At 38.7% G+C, this 24,458-nt stretch overlaps 1 protein-coding gene across 2 annotated transcripts in view; it reads right to left on the bottom strand.

The window, feature by feature from the left end:
• Positions 1-24,458, bottom strand: part of TRIO (trio Rho guanine nucleotide exchange factor) — a 244,065-nt gene that overhangs the window by 82,851 nt on the left and 136,756 nt on the right. For both annotated transcript variants that reach the window (XM_054285315.1, XM_054285316.1), the window contains exons 16-29: positions 22,572-22,691; positions 20,984-21,175; positions 20,369-20,518; positions 18,751-18,865; positions 14,270-14,385; positions 10,906-11,028; positions 7,959-8,153; positions 7,732-7,847; positions 7,120-7,186; positions 6,247-6,356; positions 5,118-5,187; positions 4,578-4,667; positions 2,581-2,673; positions 446-557 (exon numbers count right to left, since the gene is read on the bottom strand). In XM_054285315.1, coding sequence (XP_054141290.1) covers positions 446-557; positions 2,581-2,673; positions 4,578-4,667; positions 5,118-5,187; positions 6,247-6,356; positions 7,120-7,186; positions 7,732-7,847; positions 7,959-8,153; positions 10,906-11,028; positions 14,270-14,385; positions 18,751-18,865; positions 20,369-20,518; positions 20,984-21,175; positions 22,572-22,691 — 1,669 coding nt within the window. The remainder of the gene's footprint in view (positions 1-445; positions 558-2,580; positions 2,674-4,577; positions 4,668-5,117; positions 5,188-6,246; positions 6,357-7,119; positions 7,187-7,731; positions 7,848-7,958; positions 8,154-10,905; positions 11,029-14,269; positions 14,386-18,750; positions 18,866-20,368; positions 20,519-20,983; positions 21,176-22,571; positions 22,692-24,458) is intronic.

The raw sequence follows: 24,458 nt of genomic DNA, 5'->3' as shown, positions 1-24,458 counted from the left end.
CCAGAAGTCTGTTATGGAACAGGCAGCAAACAGATGTGAAAAAGACAAACTTCTTGGAGACAATTATTTGATACATAAATCAGCAAAATCACCGATAATACACTTATGAGCCTCATACAAAGAAACTTAGGTTGGAGAATGCAGCCAAAGCCAGCCTATCTGACCAGTCACCTATTGCATTTTGGGTGAGTAGTGGACTACCTCATTGGCCTACAGGTTTTTCAAATCTGCAGTGCCACAACTATAGATCAAGGTGAAAGAACACTTCAAGAATTACTAAAACCCTGGCAGCTGACTGTAACAACTTATTTTCCTAAATAAATTTTCATCTCATATAGCCCTGCCAAAATGGTATGAAAAATACAAACCCTGAGAAAAGAACATGTTCACAAAGCAAAGTTCATCTGCAGCACACAATGAATTGGAAAGGCAGCTTGAATCCTACCTTCCAGCATGCTGAGGTGCATGGCATCATTGGCTCGCTTTGGCACACTAAGCATCACCTCCAGGCCATCCTTAATCTCACCTTTACCTTCTTCACAGCACGTGAGCAGCTCCTGCAAAAGACAAACAGACAAAACGACTCTCTATCATTTGTTTTTACACTAATATGACAGACAACCAAAGAGTAGTTCTAACAAACCAAAAATCATTTTTGACACATAAAATATTTTTGAACTTCTTGACACAGTTATCAGATGCTGTGCTACATCAAGGCCCAGAACAATGCAGATGCCAAGTCATGAAGATGGGGGAAAGCAGGGCAGCATAAAAGGACCCTTCCCACCTCCCATGTCAGTCATTGCTCCACTGCACCAAACACCTGCTTTGTACAACTGCTGATAAAGATTACATTGTTTTATTCTAAGTATTCCATGAATGACTATTCTGTGTTCATAAAAGCAACCTACAGGCAAAACTTTTCAATACAAACTAGCATTAACTAATGGACAGAAGTTAGAGAATTGAACATGCTGAAGTGTTGTAGCAGAATTTAGGGCATACAGTTCTCTGGCCATTCAACATCCCACAGATTTAATGTAACAGTGTCTCAGCTGGTATTCAAATTTCCTGGCAGCTTTCAAGCATTTGAACAGTATCAAGATAAAATGTAGGTTACATAACCAAAAGGGCATATTATGTTACTTCTGTTATTCAAAAAGCCCACTTAATTCATTCCCTCAGGTTAAATTCCTTTTCCTCTTTTTAAAGAGAAAGCCATGTGATTTCTAATATTATGATCATTACAGTATTTTTATTCAACTGCCAATACCACTATCACAGCAAAACACTACATGATTCCACCTAAATTTTGCATGACAACTCCACAGAACAGTGAGAGTAACTTTAGTATCTCTCAGATGCACAGAAGAGGAGCAGCTTCAATACCATTTGGAAAAACAAGTGAAACTTCCAGAACTCTAAAATGTTTCATTTATCATTCAAGTTTTAGGCTCTTAATTCTACTATGCTACACATCTCTCTCTTAATATAGAAAAAGAAAAGAAAAAAAAAAAAGGAAAGACAACCCAGCAACCCAGGAACCACCAGACAAATCCATTTTACTACACAGCAAAGACATCTGGCTCTGCAAACACTGGTGAAACCAATGTATCCCACCACTTCCATAAAGTTGCAGGCTGAAGCATATTAATAATAAAAATAATAATTATTGTTGGAATTAATTCCTCAATTTCTGAAACAGCACAACCCAGAGTATTTCTGTAATAATAACTTGACTAAGTTGTAACTCCTTGCAAGTGGAAAACAGACACTAAACTTCAGTCAAAAATTACAGATTTGTTTCCACCCAAAGTGACCTGAAATAGCCTCTAATGTTTTTCAGAAATGTCAAAAGCAATCACACGTGGCTGTTCTCAAGTAAAAAGGGGAGACACAGATCAGTTACAGTGCTTTTGTAGGCTGCTACAACAAAACAAGTATTGCCACCTAACAGCTACCCAGCACAGTCCAAGAGCACTGCTGCCCACTTGAGAAGACATCTGTCCACTGAGTGAAAGGTCTAACTACAGGGTTCCAAAAGTTGTGCTTATTTGGCAGCTGCTATTTACTGGACATTTCCAGGCAATATTACAAATAAAAACTCTTTGTGCAACAGCTCTACAGGTACAGTCACTATGTGTAAATATTTACCAATACACACAGATATTTAAATGCTTCATAGATATCTGTATTACAGTTTTATATATAAATATCTATTTTACAGTATTAATATCATCAGCATAGCTAATGTCGTCCCAAAATCTGGTGTAGAAAACAATACAAAAATGGTTATATAGTCCTATAGCCATGAATTACTTTTTTACCCTGCAAATGCAAATTATATTTTCTAAGTAAACATCAGTATTCATGATTTTTTTCTTGGTTTACAGAAATCTGGACAAAAAGCTGCTTGTTTATGCCTTCTTTCATTTTCAGTTCAAATTTTGCAGCAGCATTTGTGGCTGCCCAGATGCCGGAGTCTCAAAGAGTAGAGTAGAACAACTTCCCAATTTTAGCAAGAGCTTTGCCTTCTTATGACCAGCAGAATCAGATGAAGAACTCTGAATTAATACTGACCTTTAAAAGAAGCTGGTATTTTGTTATCCTTTGGACAGGTTTGATAAGGTAAGAGGAGATAGAGTTGGCCAGTCCATGTCGTTGTTGTATCTCCTACATGGAAAAAGCAAACATTTGAATTTAGGGCATACAGTGAGGACTGTAAGCACCAACACTCAGATATAAACTGTTTTAAGGGATTATGAAATAATATACATTAACTATAAATTCTATTTTAGCAGGAAAAAACCCCAAAAAACAGGATAATCAGATATTCCAGGCATAATGAATATGTGTAATGCTGAGCATCTGCCTGCTCACTTGGTACAAACAGAAGATGATTACCTCCAAGAGTACCTGTGAAACATTTCAACAAACCTAAATACAAAGAGCAACAATTAGAGACACAGAATGTGTGGCAACACCTTTTTTAAAAAACATTAAGATCTGTACTTCTTTTGCTACTTGCAGGAGAGGAAAAACCCTCACATTCCAGTGTTGCTGGGAAGGGCCAGGAGTGCCAGGAAGGCTGAGGTAAGGTTTCTCAGCATCCCCTGCTATTTCAGTGCCAACAGCCACAGACGGCCTCATCCCCCACCAGAGGGAGCACCGAGTAACAGTTTCTGAGGTTACCAAGTGCTTTAAAATAAACCAGCCACGTACAAATAGAAAAAGAAACTACATCCACGAAGCTAAAGGTGGAAACCAGAATTATCGGAGAGCTAACTGGGATGATTACAGATTTCAGGTACTGACTATTACTAACTCCACTGATAGGGTCGGCCATTTATCATAGCATTGGATCTATTCCAACCAAGCAGTTTCAAACAGTGAGTTATGCCCCACAGCTTTGTGCCATCAAACCATGGTTACAGTATCAGAAATTCCCAAAATGGGATACACACTATATTTTCACACGGACCAGTGGTGTCATCAGTGGAAGCGCTCAAGGTCTCTGTGCACAAAATTAAGTCTTCACACTCCTAATATACTTTAGGTGAATTAGGGGGTGGAGAGCTCTGGATCTAGTGGTAAAACAGATGGATCAAAGAAGGTGGTGGCAAGAATTTATTTCTAGTAATTTTATTACAGCCCTGTGTTATTTTTTAAAATGGTATTTACTAAATTTTCCTTAGAATTTTTTTGGTCATATCAACCTGATTTTGTGTAACTCACCTGCTCTTCTTCAAACACTGAAAACTTAACAGAGGCTTAACAGAAAGGCTTTGCCTTACAATGTTTAGAAACCTCATTTCCTCAGTGATTATAGACTTTTGAGATTAACCTCAAGGGCTTCAGGGATTTCCTCTACTTCCCTCTACTTGTACAAACAATTCTAAAAAAAATTGTGGTGTCATCATAAAAAAATTGTGGTGTCATCATACAGCTAGTAGGAAAAAAAAAATGGAAAAAGATAGCACTCTAATGGAATAATCTATTAATACATGTCCAACTAAAGCTCAGTCACTGTGGCCAAAATTCCTCCCTTAAACTTCTAACACACCTACATTTCTCTTGCTTTTCTATGCAGAATATTGCACGTGTAGGCCATGGAACCGTGCGACAGAATAAGGAGGTTCAGCCCTTCTGAATAACAGCAGTGAAATGAATTACCACTGCATGCAATTACAGTTTAAAAGCGCTCCAAAACTCAACCAACATTTCTACCTTGATTACATACAATGCAAGCTAAGCACATCAAAATGCTAAGATTTGCAGGATGTGCCTGTGTGAGCTGAAGATTCATGCCTCGGTTGTTGTTGCCAGAACCTGCTTCCAGTTCTGAACCGCTCTGCTATTTGACAGCGGCTTTTCACATCTGATTTGACAGCTCTGTAACACCAACTGAGCAATGTAACCATGTGAGATACAGAATTGATTTTCTTGAGCTGACAGCTTAATAAATTGCAGCGTTATTAACAGGAAACTTGCATTTCTTAACAAATTAGGCACTCAGCAGAACCACAAATATGAGTCAAAGAGCCAAGGTGTTTTAGGTTTTAAGATGATGTACTTACATCAAAGTATGCTCCTGCATGTTCTAATATCAGCTGAGTGGAATCTGGCTTATTTTTACAGTAGGTAACGTACATCTGGAATTTGTCTGCCTGCAGAACAAAATGCAAATTTACAAAGGTTATCAGAGAGCATCATTCCTCTCTCAAAGTTTTTATGCCATTATCAGAGAGCTTATCTTCCCTATCAAGACACTGAGCTGTCCAGAATTACATTTCCACTCAAACTGGCAGGGTAAAAATACATATCAGGCAAGTAAGACTGAAAACAGCAGCAGTGTGTAAAAAAATAGGTTATTCACAAGCTAAGACAAACCAAATCTGCACACAGGTTTAGGCAACTTGCATACACTTGAAGAGCAGCTAAGGACTGGCATTCTGACAGGAGTGACCTAATTATTGTTTTCTCAGTTAAAGATACACACATTTTACTTAAATTTGCAGGAAGAGGTACTTTTACAAATCAAAAAGGGATGTGAGAGCAAAAATTCATCCTGTCATGCATTCTATCCCCCCTTCTAAACGTAAGTGTGACTTCATTACCCAAGTAACAAAGCAATGTCCAACATCTTCTGGTAACTGTTCATATTTTTCCAACTCCTTGAGAAATATACTGTGGGTAGAGAAGAAACAAGTAGTACAAGGCATATGAAACATGTTCATTACAGCAAATTGCTTGGATCTATTGTCTGTGGACAAAGGCCATTAGAAAACTTTCTGTAATACCAAATGTATGAGCTAAGGAAATAAAGATAACAAATAGATAAAAATGTGTAATAAAAGTAATAATATAAAATATAATTCAATAAAAATTCTGATGAGAAGATCAGAAATTGAACCAGTGGACATGCAGTTAATACATTAGAATACATAAAAATTTAGTAATTGCTGTTGTTCTCTATCAAGAAGGTTTCCTACTGTTTTTAGTTTCAAGAAAAACCTTCATCTCAATTAAAAAAACCCTAAACATTGCTTTTTGTATACTCAAGTTCTCAAGTTAACACAAAGCATACAAAGAACTGTAAAATTGGGGTCTGGAATACACTAGGTTTATTTTATTACTTCGAAGAATCATAACCCAATACAAATGTGTACATAACCAGCAAATAACAAAGAAGGAAGATTCAGATCAAGACTTCTGTACACAGATCCCCCTAAGAACCACTCCATTCAGAAGAAATGGAGTGGACAAGTCTCTTTTATGCTCTGTACTCCAGTAATTGTAATGATGCTGGTGCATCTCCACAGAAGCTAAGAGCCAAGAAGAGCTGGGAGCCCTACTCTTTCCCACTAACAGCTGCACTTGGATATTGGGAATGAGGGTCATGAAACAATGACAGAGCCCTAATGTTAGTGCTGTGTTTGTATTTTATTGGGTTCAATGGTTTTCATATCTTTAGAACAACTGATAAACCTACAACAAAATTTTGGTGTATCTAAAATTCTCTTATATGCTGAAAGATGCCTGAGACTGAAAAATATAATTTCTAATGGTGTACCTACCTCTGCAAAAAGGAACAGCTGAAGTAATTTAGCAATGCAAGAGGAAAATCTTTCAATTTTTTGATGGGAAAGCATTTATTATTGAAATACACAGTATTTTCACTAGGAAATCCCTCAGGTCATCATTTGGATTTAGCAGTAGTATGGAAATGGAAGATAAGTCACTCACTTATTGTGGAACTCATAAATTTCCTGCATGTTTCCAAAGATAATGTGTTCTTTGTTTACAATACCAGGTGGGATCTCCTCAACTCCACTTGTCATTTCCCATAGATATGTCTGCCCAGAAAAAAAAAAAAGTGTGAAAAGCAATGATAAACTCCCAACAGACACAGCCAGGTATCTGCAAGTATGCATTAAACTAGAAACTAGGCAAAGATCATACAGCAGCATCATCTCCAGTTGTGACAGTGCCTGTTGTGTCAAACATACCTTGTGATTTTGACAGTGAAATACAAGTTCTAAAACTGACAATTTAACATAGTCCCTGAGACTTCATAATTTAAAATGCATAGTGTTCTTGACAACCTCTAATGCTTCAGGATATTCCTTATCAAGGTCATGTCTGCAGTCTAGAAGTTCATGCTTTGTGCAACAGCTACCACTGAACATTAGTTGCTTCAGCAGAACAATTACTGGGCACTTTTCCATGGAATCTCACTGAATTTCTATTCAAAAAGTCAGCTAGTTGCAGAACATGTGATACAGATAATAAGAGAATTAGCACAAGCTCTCCCCTATTGCTAGCAAAGCAAATAAAGTAAACCCCTCCTTTCTCTAAAACAAAAACTCCCCACATGATTATGAATTGGGAAAGGAACAAATACTGAAATTCATACTAACAAAAGCAAAACACATAGGGTGAATTCTGAAATGGCTGTTATCAGATGTAATTCTAAGTTTCTTCTTAATGGCAGTAAGAATACTTAAGTTGATCCTATGATTCCAAACCAGTCATGCTCAGCTGTTAAAACCAGAAAAAAACCACAGAGCAGTGGATTGAATCCTGCCTTCAAAGATTAGTGAAAAAAAGAAAACTCACATCCATGCATTCCCGGAGGTCTCTTACGTAAGCCTTTTCTGTCTGAATTAGCTCAGCCATAATGAACCTTAGGTGACAACAGAAAGAATAATCAAATCTCACTGGGTTAGACCACTGTGAACGCATAATAACCAGAACACATCGTTCTCCTCATCAGCTTTTGCTTTTCCACTGCAGCAAGAAAAATCTGAGAAGTGAAATGTGAAAAGAGACTACAGAGGAAGAAAACCTATGAGGTAACATCCCTCCATTACTAACCAGGACAAAAAGAAATGGGGAAGGAGATGTAATTTTTTCTCTAACATTTTTCACTGCCACAGTCATTTAACTTTTGTCTTGCTTCCTCCCCCTACACATTTATTTCACATTATTTCTAAAAAGGAAAAAAGCATATTAAAAGAAGTCTAACAGTTTTGAAAGTTTAAGATTCTGTCATGTTAGAATTATCTACTAGAACAAGCATGACTAAACGGCAATAAGAGATACTGAGTACTATCACTCTCTTTTTACCATTTATATAATTTCTAAGCTGCCAGACAAACCATGACAGTTGTTTCATTATCAGGATTGATTTATGCATTCTCATTGATTAAAAATAAATAAATGTATTACTCTTTCCTGCGGGCAGACTTTCGTTTTTCTTCGTTAAGCTCATGAGCAGCATCGCGCAGTTTCACCTCTGACCCAGGGACACTGGCTGGGATTATATCCAGCTGCAAGCTTTTGCTCTTTATTAAAGAAAGGAAGAATTGATTAAGGAAGGAGACAGGAGAAAAAGGTAGCTAAATCAAATGCAAGTAAAGCTTGTTTGTCTGTCATCACACTCAAATTTCTCTTACCGATTTATTGGAATCTGAGGAAATACCCAGAGCTTTCTCTAAAGAGGTCCTGTATTTCTCCATGCGCAGGGAAAAGTCTCTGTACCTCTTATCCACTGCTGTGACACATTTTTTAATCTCTGTTGCATGAGCATGCCCTTTTTCACAAAAGCCATCAGCCAGCTGTATCAACAACTTCACCCTCTCTTTGGTTTGCTATGAAAACAGGAAAATATCGAACAGTTACAAGCTCTACCTGTCATGCAGGGGGTCACTTTGCTTAACTGCTACTAAGTGCAATTAGAGAAGGAATTGAAGAAGCTACCTTCTTCCCCTCTCTTCCCAGAACTCCTTTAAACAGATACCTTTTACTTATTAAAAATAGCACAAGATTAATGTAGGTTTCCTTGGGCTTTATTATTACATGACTAGAAGCAGATTGTTTATTTTTCTTTGAAATATGTGCTTCGTATCTAACCCAGAGATTAAATTCTGCTAGGCAAGCCTTTCAGCATGAGTACTCTTGCATCAATACAAAGGCATTTTCATGCCAAAGAGGGTACTTTTTTTATTACCACTGAAACACTGATATTAGACCTGGCCCACAGTCCCAAGAATCTACCTCCTTTAGACCCCACAGAAATGCTGAGATGGAAGTAAATCTCGTTATATGCTTTACTCTTTAATGGATGAAGACTGAATTCTTTAAATCTTTTCTATATTATGCTTTGTTGGCACAGAACTGTTTGAGAGAAACTAAGAGAAACAGTAGTCATCACCAAATCTCTAAATGCTTTTCCCAAATGACAAACTGCCTAAAATTATGCACTTTCTTTCATGTAAATCATAAATCATCCACAATGGATGAGTTTACACATCCACCTCTCTGTCATGAGTGGACTGTACAGTCAGGGCCCTTGCTAGCAGGGAGTTAAGCACAACAGTCAATAAAAACTTGACTTGTACATTATTGAAAAAATCAAGTCTGTCCTCTCTTCATTCTTTTTGTTCCCTAATGGTCCCTCATCCAAGCATTTCTTTTCAGTACGGAATTAGCAAGGGCTAACATATCCTCCCAACAGGTAGCAAAATGCCAAGGGAGTGACACAAACAACATCCTTTCAAAAGGGGCACCAATGTCATCTGCAGGCTGAAAGAGGGAATAAGGAGGAGTAGTGGTGCTCTGCATACTGGAAGGGATCCAGGAAATCAAAGTCTGAAGCAAAGATCAAACAGAAGAAAATCCAGGTTTGATCTCTGTTCTATCTGGATTTTCTTTTCTCCCTGCCCACATATCCCTTGACCATCTCCATCCCGAAGTGTCTTCTGAGGTGATCCTTCAGACAAATGAACACTTGCTTACTTTCCTGGGCTCAATTATTTCTCTATGAAGGTTGGAGAGCCAGAGGGAGAAATGGGTGACAGTGTGAACAGGTGGTAACATAAAACAGAGACAAGACAAGGCTACAAACTCAGGTAGTTCAGTCATGCAATGGCTGTCTGTCTTTCACATGGGAAAACTGGAAAGCCTCAGGAGTGACAACTTTACAGCCTCAGGCCTGTAAAGGCCTCCAGAGATGCAGAATAACATTCTGCTGCCTGACTCAAAAAGTTTTACTGGAGAAGCACAGAATACTTTAATAATATGAGTTACCTAACAAGTAAAGCTTTAATTTTTCTAATATCTTCTAATTATTAATCAGAATAATAATACAGCTTGTTGTATTTTATATCCTCAATGAACATTCAGTAATCCACAATCATGAAGACATGAAAGTGGACATCAAAGGCCCTGAAACGTTTGTAGGTATTGAAAACATTTTAAAGCTACTTCACTGTGATTTTGTCATGAGAAATCAACAGCACATGGGGCTCATGGAGCTCCAGTAACAATGAGTATCTGCTCCTTCTGTTTTATTCTGTTCTCAGCAGAAATACAGACAGAAACGACTGCAAGTAAACAGATCTTGATGGACACATCCTTGGGGGATTTTTGATGGGCAAGGGGAAATCAGTTGTTTTATTTTTTTTCAAATCTTACATAATTCAACTTCTACTCAACTTGGTTATCGGCAAGCTGGAGAAGGAACATGATGCACCCTCAGCAAGTTTGCTGATGATATGAAACTGGGGGGACCAGCTGTGCTGCCTCAGTGGGAGCTCAACAGGCTGGGGAGCTGGGCAGAGGAATCTACCGAAGTTCAACAAGGGCTAAGGCAGGGTCCTGCATCCTGAGGAAAACAGCCCCAGTACCAGCAGAGGTTGATGGCTGATCTACTAGGTAACAGCTCTGTGGAGAAGGAGCTGGGAGCCTTGGTGGATGAGCATGAGCCTGCAGAGCCCTGGTGGCCAGGAGGGCCAACAGTATCCTGGGGTGCATCAGGAAAAGTGTTGCCACAGCTTGAGGGAGCTGATCCTGACACTCTTCTTGACCCCAGTGAGGCCACATCTGGAGTATTGTGTTCAATTCTGACTTCCACAGTTCAGGGAAGACAAGGAGCTAATGGAGAGGGTCCAGCAGAGCAATACAAAGATGGTTTGGGGTCTGGAGCACCTCTCTAACAAGGAGAGACTGAGGGAGCTGGGCCAGTTTAGTCTGGAGAAGAGTGAGAGGGAATCTCACCAAAGTGTAAAGTATCTCAAAGGAAGATATCAGGGGTATGGTGCCAGACTCTTCAGTGATGCCCAGTGACAGGACAAGGACTAACAGCCATGAACTAGAACACAAGAAGTTCCATCTCAACATGAGGAAGAATTTCTTTGCGCTGAGGGTGGCAGGGCACAGAACAGACTGCCCAGGGATGTCATGGAGTCTCTCCCTCTGGGAAGACATTCAAAACCCACCTGGACACATTCCTGTGTAACCTGCTCTTGGGGACCCTATCATGGCAGGGTGATTGGACTAATTATCTCCAGGGGCTCCTTTCAACTCTAAGTATTTTTTGATAATTAAAACAAATTATTTTACCTTTGCTGTGATCTGAAACTCTTCATGTTCTTTTAACAACTCTTGAGTGTGCTGGATACTGGAACCAGTGGAAGTATGTGTGGATAAATAAAACTCTCCATTGTCATGAATCCATTCCAGAGCCTAAATAAAGCATTAATGAAGAAAAGTAAGAGAAAAGACAATATATTTTTGCCAACAGAAACCATCTGTAATCAGTATTTCACACACACAGTTTGGCCACACGTGAATTTTACTCTTTGTCACTTGCAGCAATCATCTAATACCTCTACAATACCAAATAGTTCATAACTCTGAAATAATTCACGCAGACTACGAAGCGATGATTTGAGAATTAAAAATTATGTATGAATCCAAACACTTCAGGGAAGTCCACTACTGCAGGACTACAGCAGTTCACTATTAAAAGGTTTCAACTAATTATGTTCATAGTTTTGATAGTATACTTTCCTCAGCTGAGGAAAAAGGGAAAAAAAATCACTTTTTTGGTGCCACATGGGACAGCCATGCTCAGAAATATACAAGTTCCAACATGTAAAAATGTGCATAAGAGAACCAAGTGTACAGGCTAAGCTTTACAAGCATGTAAGATTTAACTATCACTTTTGCTGGCATGTATTCCAGCCTCACAAAGTGTGGTCTGTGCTCCTGGAAATAAAACCTGCAGCAGAGAAGGAACAGTGAGATGTCTCAGTTAAAGCAATTTATGTATGTATAAGTAGAAAAAAAACCAAGAACAAAGATCTGCAAACTAAGATTGTTTCCCTTCCACATCTGACACTTAATTTGCTCACTATTATGAAAAATGCTCATCTTTGTAATTATCTATGATTTACCCACATTACCTGCTGCCCTTTTAAGCATAACTCAGTGGTCGTGAGGAATCTCTGGCTCCTGAAAAAAGCAAGAGCTGTCTCCAACTGCTGCATAACAGTGAAAATCTAACTGACAACTGTCCTGCAGCTCTCAATACAGGCTTCCTACAGCAGCAGGCAGAGGGATGGGAGCTTAGAAACTTCTCGTCTCTGAAAAAGCCAATAGCAGATGTTCAAAGAGTTTTACACAGCTTGCTTAGAACCACCTTATTACTAAATGCATGTGTAGCTTCTGTATCTTCAGTAAATACACAGAACATGAGGCAAAAATTTAATAATCCAAGAGAAAAAGTAGTAGAACGCTGGTGGGTGTTCACTCTTCCCCTGAAAGGATAACCTGAAATTATGAGCATTATCTATCCACACTAGCAAGAACAGGAAAAGATTTATCCTGGTGGACAGTAGATATGTATGTTTCACACATATAGCCTTACAGTGAATCAGAAAAGGCACTGTCTGTTTTATAATTTCACCAATGATTTAAGCTCATCAAAATTGTGATGAAACAACGTTGATTCCCTTACTTCCACTTCAAATGTTTTTCCTTCTTGGTGCAAAATCTGAAATGAGTAGAAAGCCTTCAAAATTCAACACCGAATGTGAATGCCAGGATGCCATTTTCTTAGTCACATACTGATGCAGGTGCAAGCCTGGTAAGAGGGGCCTATACTTTTAAAAGTTGCTGATGGAACAACTGTTGGACTTCTGTCAAAAAAGCAACATTGCAACCAACCACCTCTATGACACATGTTGCCATTCCAATGTCAATCTTTGCAAGTGAAGACTGATACGGACAGGCACAGCATGGTTACCATATTAACAACAACATTTAATACTTCTCTGCCTTTTTTTAGTGTGTTTATAACATAGTGCTAGAATGAATGATAAACAAAAAGCTGCCCTTCCCCAAATAACAGAATGGTTTTGATGGGGAGAGAACTTAAAAGTAATGTAGTTCCAATCCCCCTGCCATGAGAATAAAATGATGTTGTCTTTTCGTAACTTGCTGGCAGCTCTTTAGAGGCACAATATGACAGAAAGTTCGACTTGATCTAAATTCCTACACTTTAGATCAGCTTTTATTTCACTGGAGATATCACTACAAGAACTGGAGGAATCAGTTTAGGGATCAGGTAAGCCCTTAACTCTGAAAGGATTTGAGAATCTAACCCTGTTCTTGCAAACTGGTATGGTATCTTTTCCATCATGAGGGCATCAAGTTCTGAAAGCACAAAGAACAGGTTCTTCCAAATTCCAGAAAGACATCTAAATGAAGACAGCAACACTTCCATTTTTTTGGCTAATCACTGTGGAGTCCCATATATGGTTTGGTTCGCTTTGCTTTTTGATGACTGAACTGGTGATTGCTGAAAAATGGGATTTACAATGAAAATGCTGACAGATCTTTATCTCCAGTGTTTGACTGTTGGTTAGTAATCTCTATACAAAAACAAGTAGATCATGTGCTTGTCAGAGGTTTAAATTAAGGTTATTCAAAAGTAGGGCAGGGGAGGCGAAAGGCAGGGGGGTAGGGAAGAGATGGTGGTGTTGTTTTAAAGTAGTATCAGACTTCAAATTCACTCCAAGATGCATCTTGCATTAACTTCTTGGTGAAAGCATGAAAAGCAGACTTGAAAATTATTTCAAGAGAGCAAACCAGACCAACAGTATTTAAAATTTTGTCTAAATTAGCTGTCAGAAAGAAATAAAAGATTAGGTTTTTGAGCCTTTTCAAAAGGATCTGACTATATTTTACACTATGGGCATTGTGTCACTTTCTGCAGAACAGGAACAGATAGCTTCCTTTCTTTGTCTTATAATCAGTTAAAAAAAACCCCAACAACTAAAAAACTATCACTTACCACTTCTGCCTTGAACCCCCTACTTATTTTTAAGGCATGTGTTTTGATTAGCGAAGGAAATTTTTTTTGCGTATAAGGTAGTTACTTAATAGTTCTTTTCAGACTGATAAATTCAACAAAATACCAAGAGGTGTATCTATCATGCAGGAAACCATGAAACCAAATACAAAGAATTGAAAAATCACAGTAATTCACTTATTATTGTTTAATGAGTTATCCAACTTGTCAGATTTCTAGAACTGCCAATCAACTTAATTAGATATTTTTCCTCCAACATCTGAGAAAAATGCTGCTGCCTGTAATTTCCCCAGACAAATTAGGTGTGTGTGTAAAAGTTAACAAGCATAACAATTTGTCAAACACAGGCTTGCAGAAATTAGATTTGCCAGTACCAGACGAAGCTGGCAGAAGCAAAACATCGCCTTTAAGTTACAACAGTTACAGACACACTGCCTCACCAGATTTAGTTGTTCTGTATTAAAGGGGAGGCAAAGAATTCAATTTGCTGCTTCAATCCTTCTGATGTTTTAACCATTTGAAATATTGAAGTGAATGACAAATTTGTTACTGTGAGAAGACAGTGAACCCCTGATCATACCAAAGAGGATTTTTATATGAAACCCTCACCTGTTTGGCACTTCTTTCAAACACCACATACTGCTGGCATTGATCAAGACGCCTTTTACGCATGGTCCAATAATGCAGCACACGGTTCTCCCTCTGGAAGAGTTCATTCAAGATATCTAAAGAAATGAAAACAGAGCTTATGACAATCAAATTTAAAATATCACACTAATATCAGGAGAATAAAAGTACTTTACATTGTAGAATTTACTATACACTTGCTCTGTTAGTCTTTGTTTTGCTTTTTTTCCTGATACTAATGAAACACGGAGTGTTCCTTTTTCATTACTTACAGAACTACTGGTTAAAGAAACTAGAGATGCAATTAAAACTTACTACTGACATGTTTTTTTCTTCTCAAATATTTTTCACAAGGGGACTGCCACTGCTTATAGCAGGTTTGAAAATGCAGGCTGATAAAGATGCACTTGATGGGGTTTCTTCAGAAAGAATAAGCATACAAAAGTAATCACAACATGCTTAACATATTATATTGAAGTAAAAAAAGGGAATTTTTAATATATTAGTCTCCTATAAAGTATTTTAATGATTAAATACAGATGAACAAATGTTCAACCTCAGGTCACCACAAGATCAAATGCAGCATAAGTAAGCTGACTTGTTAAATATGAAGGTTCACTGAACCTTGACACAACTTCCAGGTAATCAAATAATTAACTCCACAGTTTGTTATTCCTGAGTATCAGAAAACTCACATCCAAATCCCACATGTCCGACCTTTTAAATTCTTCCTAGCAAAGACCTTGTGCTTACAATATGCAGAAGACCTTAGCTGAATTCTGCTTCTTTAATGCTTATGGTTTTTCCATCAAAAAAAAGAAATACTAGCAGTTTCCTGTGAAGCGCACTTTACCCACTGCTGCTTCCAGAGCAGCATCCCTACTTGACTCTGTAGCTACTGCAAACCTGGGAGGGCAAGCTGAGCACAGGGGAATGGGGACACTCAATGTCTCTACCAGGTGATTCTGTTGCAATTGCACAGAGACAAAAGAGAGGTCCAGCAGAGGCAGAAGAGACCACAAAAAAGTCTTTTTACACCAACACTACTTGCTTTTCTACTTATACCCAGAGCTGACTATTTTCCATGATCCATAATTACAAGTGAAGGCTATCAGGCGCTAGGTGTCTTACGGTCTCTGCATTCTGCTCTCCCACTGTGCAAGTCCACCATGCTTTGCATCCCAAAAGCTAAGAACACCAAGAAACAGTTTGACAAGAGAAGCTCAAATAACAGGAAGCCTGAGGGGAAATGCATCTTTGTCTACCTCATCAGAGATCTGGGAGCAAACACAACCACTTGTCACAGCCTCCCTGAGGATTATGAAACCTGTCTGCATAACTGCCAACATCCTTCTGCTTACAAGCACCATATTCCCACTTGCCACAGGGTGCTGAGATCACCCAGAATTTGCTTTTGGTTGGAATGTGGTCACTGTGGCCAAGGTTTTATTTTTTGCTGGTCAGGCTCCCCTCATATGCCAAGCTATGAGCTGATCTGCTGTGAGCCTCCCCTGCTTTCTCAGTTTAATTTCTGCCTTATGTCACCTCCAAAACACTTGCTCAGAGTATATGCCAGATTTCAGGAGGCAGGGAGGTGGAGTGGGTGGGACACAATTATCATTGTACAATGCAACACACCCAACTGGACACACCATATAAAAAGAGACATCTTGACAGTGACGCAAGCAAAGTAGTTCTGACAAAGAGCAAGTGAGGTGAATTTAGCAAATTGGAACAGCATTTGTTCTGTGAGGACATGATACAGATGGCAAGGCAGTGAGAGATATTTGGCTGGGCACTGTTAGTGCCATTAATTTCTTGGACTGGCAAATAGAAGAAAAAATATGCTATAAACTACTCTAAGGAAGTTATAAAACATCAATATTTAATGCTAGGTTTGGAAAAGCATCTCTGTATCTCAAGCCACCTGAACCACAGTCCCTGTTGCTGTTATTTACTTTGATTCCAACATTTGTTAGTATTGTTCCCTAAACTTTCAGCTTCTTCTCCAGGCTCAAAGAGCTCTCAGGTGTCTCTCTGCATCCTTCTATCAACCTATCTAAAAATATAAGCACCATTGGACAAGTTCCTGAACCACGCTCAGTCACAGCCCATACAGCAGAGACAGGTAATACAGATGCACACAACCTTAGCAGCAGAAGCAAAGATGAAGATGCTCTCATCTCTGAGCTTACAGGAATTGTCACCAACTCAGTCCACCTGCCACAGCACAGTTTTAGGCCACAGTACCTTCCTAAGTGAGACAATGATTGGGTATCCTTAAGTGCATATCACAGAAACTATTTACACTGGTGTGCAGGGACATAAGGACACCTCTCAGACTTCAGTGCCACTGCAATTCCTGTTCCCCATGAAGCATATGCTTAGCTAAACTTTGCCTAGATTAAGACATCACTTTTCCAGATAACTTAATCTGCATCTGGGAATAAGGATTAAGTATGCCACTGAATGAAGTTTTTGAAAAATGTTCAGCAGTTCTGCAGGAACTCAAAGCTTACTCAAGTTTTTAAGGCATTAATTTATAAACAATATACTGATTGCAGTCTGCCAGTCACAAGCATACATCTGAGTTGTAATGCTCTATTAGAACATGTAACCTCTCTTTCACTAAAATAAACACTCCATTTTTTTTTCTCAATTTAGAAAAGAGGTGAAAGGAGATCTCTTTTTCTTGACACGTGTATTTGAACAGGAAGAACAGAGTGAACATTTTTATCATTTGGTCAGCTACCACCATACCACTGAGACCTAATAGGAAGGAGTCCCCACTAGCTCCATCTTAACTCATGTTTAATTCTCAGACGCATAAATTACATGGTTTATGGAGGGAACAGCTTATTTTTTTCTACTTGGGGATTTCTGTTGGGTTTTTGTTGCTTTCTAAACATGTATCACTCATCCAGAATTTTAAATGTGTGCAGAACATGCATTACACTATGGTTCTGATATGTAATTATTACTCTTAAGGCCATTAATAGAAATCTTTCTATTCTTTCCTCATATAAGCACATTTACATTTCTCAGAATGACTGTTCCTATACAGATTTCAAAACTGAATTTAAAAAAAAATTGTCCAGTATTTAGTAAGTGTGGTAGCTACAACTTCCTGCTTTCCTCTGCTCTGTTTTCTTTGTCTCTTACTGAAAGAAGAACTAAGTGACAAATGTCAGCTTCAGTTATTGATACTGCTGGCATTTGTGTTGAGATTTTGTCTTGTACAGTTCTAGAAATGTTGGGGACAGAAGAAAAACAATGAGCTGTTTACCCCTTGTATTTAAAGTGAACATGTCCTTTTCCAATAGAGTCATCAAGTAAATTGGTGTAGAAGTGACCTCTGCAGGCCATCTGTTTTAATCTCCTCTTCAAAGCACCACTAACTTTAAAGTGTTCCAGGGGCTTGTTCAACTAAGTTTTAAAAATTCTTAGGGGTACAGATCCTCTTACCTCTCTGGGCTACCTGCTCTAATCCATCTTGCTGTAACACTTTCTCCCATTCAGAATTTTTTTTGCTGCAACTTTTTCTCTGGACTTCCTGCCATGCTTCTCTTGAGTCTGGCTACATCATATGCATAACTCCCCTTTGGGTAGGTGCAAACAGCATTTAATTAAAAATTAGACTTCTCTGGTTTTGAGACCGTAGTGTGGCCAGAGTGTTCAGTCACAGTTTCAAAATGCATAGAGCAGAATATGACTGGCAATTAAATTATTAAAATGCAATATTTACTTCTGAATCTCTCTGATCTCTGTTCTGCACCACACCCAGCAGTTATGCATACTCTATTAATTTTTGTACTTTTGTCCCTCAAAGCCGCACAGATCTCTCTCTCTCCATTTTCTGGAGTGCTTATTACCCCCTAAAGCTGTACTATGTATTATTAATCTTAGCAAAAGCCAAACCTCACATAGTAGCTCTTTCCAGCTTCACCTCAGCTACTGCCTGTCCACACATCCAGTTAAAACATGATGTAAGTTACCCCATACTTCATGAAGTTCCTCAACACTGATTCAAACTCTCCAAAGAGCTCAAGGCATCGTACAAGCAATAACCTCTTATCACTCTGGCACTCCCAGGGAACTTGCAGAATGCCTGACACCAACACAGTGAATAAGCTTACACTGATCAGCTCCCATTTGGCTTCAGACCAAACATTATCATGTGGAAGTTTACTACCTCATTGTCTCAATAAAAGCAACACATTTGAGTTTCAAATAGGAAGAAGATTAGGTGTAAGTAGCAGATAAAAGAATTCCAAGCAACTTCATTTGAGTATAAGAGACTTTGAAGACTGTCAGCACCTTCAAAGTGTGCAAGCAATTTGTTCCCTGTTAAGCTTGACAGAACTCTTTCCACTTGGGCAGGCTTCACTACCCTATCCCCACACACACCACAGCACATGATGATCACATTCTTGTGAGAAGAAAGAAAACAAGAAGCCCCTTACTTTTCACTTGCTGTTCAGGTGCTTTGATGTGTGTCACCATCCCTGGCATGTTGACACTGTTCCTGTGCAGGTATTTCAGGAAGACATCAGCATTCCTCCGAGCCAGTGTGCAGGCCTAGAGAGTCAGAGGTACAAGTTTATTTGAAGATGCACAAATAAACATGCAGAAGAAGTTAAAAGATTTCCTAACTCTCTTTCTGTACATTTGTCACCTTCTTCAGTTTTGGAAAACATTGCACATTAAATCTTTTCTACGAGTAAGCCAAGCCAAGTCAGCTATTAGAACAGATGTTCTGCCAAATAGCAGTTACAACTGACCTGGCAGAGAAAAAACAAAGCAGATGAACAAATACAAATAAAATAAATAAAATAAATTAATAAAATGCTATTCATCTTTTCTGAAGAACCTGAAAAGCAATTTTCTGCTCTAGGGCTTTCAGCATGACTCAGAGTTCACAGAGAAGTTTGCTTACTGAATGTGCCATGTGCCACCTGAAGCTGCTTACTGTGTAAACAGTGCACATGGTTGTGTAACTACCTGCATATTCCAAAACATCCATCAGTACTTTAAACAAAAAGTGAATGTTTTGCTGAAGTGAAACCAAAAGTGCTAAAATAGTAATATCTGCTTTTAAAATACGAAGGCAAAGCCTTGAGAGCTTTCAGTCCTTGCCACTCTATTGCAAGCACTCAGCTCAGTTGTCATCTTCATCTTAACAAATATCAAATACTACATATGGGTTGTCTGCTTCATTTTTAACATGCAAATTATAGAATGCTACTGTAAAAGGTTAGATGAAGGTAGAATGGTTTGATACACTAACAAAGATACTAAGTAATTTCTCATACCATTTTACAACAAAGATCAGTAATTCATGCCAGCTGCAGAAGGATCTATTAGGTTGTATACTTTGAGTTCTGTTAATATATTTTGGAGTGTTGTAATCTGCATAAGGAGAACAAGAAGGTTTCTAACAAAAAAGTTTTATTCCCTTAGTAGTCTTTCATGGTGATGCTGGAAAATGTCTTTGATCACAAAGTTAGTTGTACTGCTCTGCAAGCACATGCTACACATTTAAGTCAGTATGATCAATAATCTTCTTCACTAGGACATTAGTTGGAACAAAAACCTTTCATTTATCTGAAGACTGTTACACAAAACCCAATAAGCCCAGATGCCTCTCTACCCATTTCCTCCTTCCGTATTCCTCTGTTGTCCCAGTACATCTGAGAGCTGCTCTGATGCACAGGCAGCAATGGCACTGTGTGACTTTCACTCCTCTTTCAAAGCAGCAGCCTTTAAGCATTCTCTAGAGTGACAGTTGCTCAAAGCAGTGACTTCCAATTCCTCTTCAGTCACACTGGGAGATCTGACATCTACTCAAGTTCAACAGGAAATGTATTTATAAAACTGGCTACAATTGTATGCACTTGGCACTATTCTCCTTATCACTGTCAGAAGCAGTTAACACACCATTTCCCACATCTTTGCAGTTGGGGACATACCTGTAGTTTGGGGTGGGCACTGTTGCTTTCCACAGCCATGTCAGCACTGTAAGAGCTGTTTGCCTGCATGCTTCCCAAGACACAGGAGACCGCAAAAAACCCCCAACCTTACCTTCAGAAACGCTTCCTTCTGCTCCAGGTGTTTGCTTATCATGGGAGTAACGTGATCTGTTTCAGAGTTGGGGCCCAGTTTGTCTGCTCCCCCACACCAATCTTCTTCTCGCTTATATTCTTGCTCCAGGCTTTCCAGCACACTGCACACCTTTCAGGAAATAGAAGTCCAATTCAGTAAGGCAAAAAAAATCAAAACTCAGGCCTCAAAGAAAGAAAACTCATCTACTCCTTATATGTGCACCCTAGCTTCTGACACATTTTGACTGGGACTTAAGGCAACAAACTTTGGCTGTAGGTTTACAAGCACTGGCCTGCTTATGTGGAAGGGCTCAGAGGCTGTTCCTAAAATTGTTCATTTTTCTCTGCCTCTGTGACTGCATAGTTCTGGATGGGCTTAAGTTATGGCTGCAGAGGAGGCAACCTTGCCAACTTCCCCCCAAACTTTTCTGTGGACAAGTAGATGAAACTGATTTTTCTCTGACTCCCACACAAAAACCAGAACTAGCCATCAGATGAGTAAATATAACCAAACCTCATCAACCATTTTTTCAAGTAATGCTGTTTGATGCCACACTGAGGAACTAACCAAGGCAGACCTTTTGCATATCTGTACCTGTTCAGAAGTTTTATAGAAGGCAACAGAGGCATTCACAAGCTTGAGACGATCCTCCATCTTCAGCATCAGCTGCTGCCAGTGGGAAGCGACCTTCTCTGCGCACTCGCGGATCATGTCCATGTCGTAGTGATTAGCCTGCAGCATTGCCTCTGCCTTCTGCTGAACCTGCAGGGCACTTTGATGTGTTTTCTGACAAGAGGTGAGAAGTCACGAGTTCAGTGGAGCACTTCAGTTCATTTACTTGAAAACCTCAGAGGCTCACATTTCCACTGTGTCAATGACACTTCTATACATGCACAAACACCCATCAACTAAAAATGACTGTCTGACACTAGTTACTGTGTGACTTCTCTATGCAAATATAGAGGAAATAAATCCTGTAGAGATTTATCATCAAATCAACACTAAACAGCAGTTCTTAACAAATAGTAACTATCTGGCATTAAGCTACATGGGATGTATCTATGCTGCATTACATGATGTTGTAATTATGAATGTCAGTTTGATTTTCTTTCCCTCCACAGTGAGAAAAAAGATGATGACAGAAATCTATCTTATTCTGGCGATCTTTACAGCTTTAACTTCAGTCTTTTGCACATCAGTAGTGAGCAAAGAAAGGTGCAGGCATGCAGATCAATAAAAAAGACAACTGTCTATTAACTGTAAGCAAATTTTTTAAACTGTTTTTCTCTGTGCAGAGAAATACATGCCTAAAAGTATTAAGGGGTATAATAATACTACGAAGTATTATTATATCTGAGTAAAGAACGTCCTAGGAAACAGATTTTTAAGCTTCCTGATAATTTATTCTTAAGCTGAAAAACACCTAGAGGTCTCATAATTTTTATACTTCAGAGTTACCAAAGCTCCTCAAAATGAGGGGGCATATAGTGCAAACTTTAATTAAAAAAAAAAATCAAGAGAGGGGAAGCATAAAGTTCTACCAAACAGGAAAATAAAGAGTTACTGCAAGGCAGAGTACTTCTGAAAATAGCCTACCCAAGCAATCATAACATCGCTAGTATTATCACTAAGTTACTCAGTAGGGCATGTTAAGCAAGTAATACTGCACTTCAATCAATCTTAAGAACCCTGACTATTTTTTAGCAGCAATATGACCAATCAGATAAGTTTAGCTTGAAGCCATGGCAGGGGGATAGACACACCACTACACAGAAGTTTCACTGAAACCTACCCTCAAACAAAAATGGAAATATTAAAGGATGACTTCAGAATACACAAAACTGCTGCTTCCTAGTCCATTTATTCTTAATTTATTTTACATTTAGAATTACAAGTGATGTTCTAGGAAAGGAATAATAAATGAAAACACTATTTTCAGCAAAATTGCTCTTAACAGCTACCACTTTATAAAGATGCAAAAAGGCACTGAGAAGATGTTCACCTGGAACTGCAGCTTCAAAATAAATAAGAACAAATATCAGCTTCTCAGTAAGTGTTTTTGTCTCTTTGCCATGAATTCAACAGCTTTTCCTCAACTGCAAATACTGTAGCACAAATCCAAGAGTGCTATTTACAGAGAACTGTAAATACAAGGCCATGGTCACTGAAATGGTGCTTTTACCTCTATTGCATGTTGAAACTGCTCATGCTCCCTCTGTAACTGCTCTGCCTCCTGCAAAGAGCTAGCAGTGATGAGCCCAGCATTTAACATTGACTCTCCATTTCGAATCCAGCCCAAAACCTGTAAAAAAAGAGAAGACCATGAAATATGCAATTCCACTGCCAACTAGCAAAAAAGCACCACTGTAGGGGCAAAAACATTTAGGGTCACATCAGCACTGGAAGTGATAACTAAATAACTTGTTAATTACATACTAAAGTGAATTTTATATTGAGTGAGCACAGTGAGTGACATTCAGTACAATTTCACTGAGCTATCACTCACAGCTTGCAGTCAACTACTACATGCTTGTGGCTTCAGTTCATACTCTGAAGAAGGTTGTGCTTCTGAATACTGCCTCTGTCACCTGAAAAGCTGGAATGAGTGACAAGTACTAGTTGCCTGAAAGCCAGCGTCAGCAATGCAAATTGAGGATCTATAGCATAGTAAAAAGTATGCATATAATTTTGAACAGCAATGTTGGGAAAAATGTGATCATTGAGTGTCCTTCTAACTGCTTGAAGACTTTAATTTTTCAGAATGTGCCTTCTTTGATGTGCCCAGTGAAACCAGAAGAATCCATGGCTGGGCAGAAGCCTCAGGAGTGCACCTTACACGTTCCTTATCAACAGCAGGAACATGCAACTTTTTCAACCTCTCTCAAAAAAAACCAAGAAGAAGGAAAAAAAGACATTTTCTCCCTCTTTGCATCAACTTTGTTTTTCCCTCACCTCTCTCTACCAGGAACATTATCTGATTCCCTCCTTTAGACTCCTCTTATCTTGTTGACCACAGTCTCTTCAATCTCTCCCACGTGAAGTCAGTCACCTTATTTTTCTAGAACACTGCTCTTTTATGAGCTCTCTTCAGTTGATAACCATGACTTGGTCATAATTTTTCAAACAGTGAGTAAAATAGGACATAATTCAGGTTATTCACTGTCATCTGTACAACTCTTCTATGGAACTGCTGCCCAGCCAGTAATTACCCTTGTATTTATTCAGCTGATTATTCTTTCCAGTACATCATGCTCTGTATTTTTCACTATTCAAACTCATATCCTTCTTAAAGCACAGTTCTCCCATTCTCCCATCAAGATAATTCTGAACTATAATCCAGCATCTTCTGATGAACTCAAACCCCTTTTCAAGCTTCTCCTGCTTTTAACTTCAAATTAATTGGCATAGTTGCTAACACGTAGATTTTCTGACTGAGAACATGAACCAGTAGTATCCAAACACAGACAAATACAATTTTTTTTTCATTTTTAAATCTGTTTTCCAATCCACTGAGTCTCTTAATAACTTTCGTTACTGAGTATGTTTTTTCAGCAAGTTATCACTCCTGGTAATTTAGTCTCATATGACATTCTCATAGTAAGTTAGGACCAGACAGACTGAGCTGCACTATTTTAAAAGCTTTGATACTACTTTTCCATCCCTCCCAGAAGAGCTGTTGCCTTGTCAGATAAAAAAAGGGGGGTTTATCAATGTAAAGCTATTATTAATTAACACATTAATTGTGTTAGCCTTTTCTTCTTTTGAGCCTGTTCAAGTTTAATGATCTACTTGTTTCAATATTTTTCCTGGGAACTGTGTTAAACTAGCTGACCTATAATCCTCCCTCAGGTAGTCCTTTTCCACTTTTGAGAAATAGATGTTGAGTTTCAGGCCTCCAGAATCTCATCCAATCTCCTGATGTTTGGAAACAATGGCAGATTTCTTAGTATTCCAGAGTGAATTTCTTTGGGCCCTGTTGATTTGAACTTCCCCAGTTTTTCTAACTTTTTCCTACTAATTGATTTAGACCTTTGACCAGTGCTAATAAATGCATTAACTACCAAATCAG

The sequence above is a fragment of the Melozone crissalis genome, unplaced genomic scaffold (genome assembly GCF_028551555.1).
Source record: "Melozone crissalis strain CALT ecotype California unplaced genomic scaffold, PUWL_Pcris_2 ptg000042l_1, whole genome shotgun sequence".
NCBI classification, from domain to species: Eukaryota; Metazoa; Chordata; class Aves; order Passeriformes; family Passerellidae; genus Melozone; species Melozone crissalis.
This window is presented reverse-complemented; position numbering and strand designations above follow the sequence as displayed.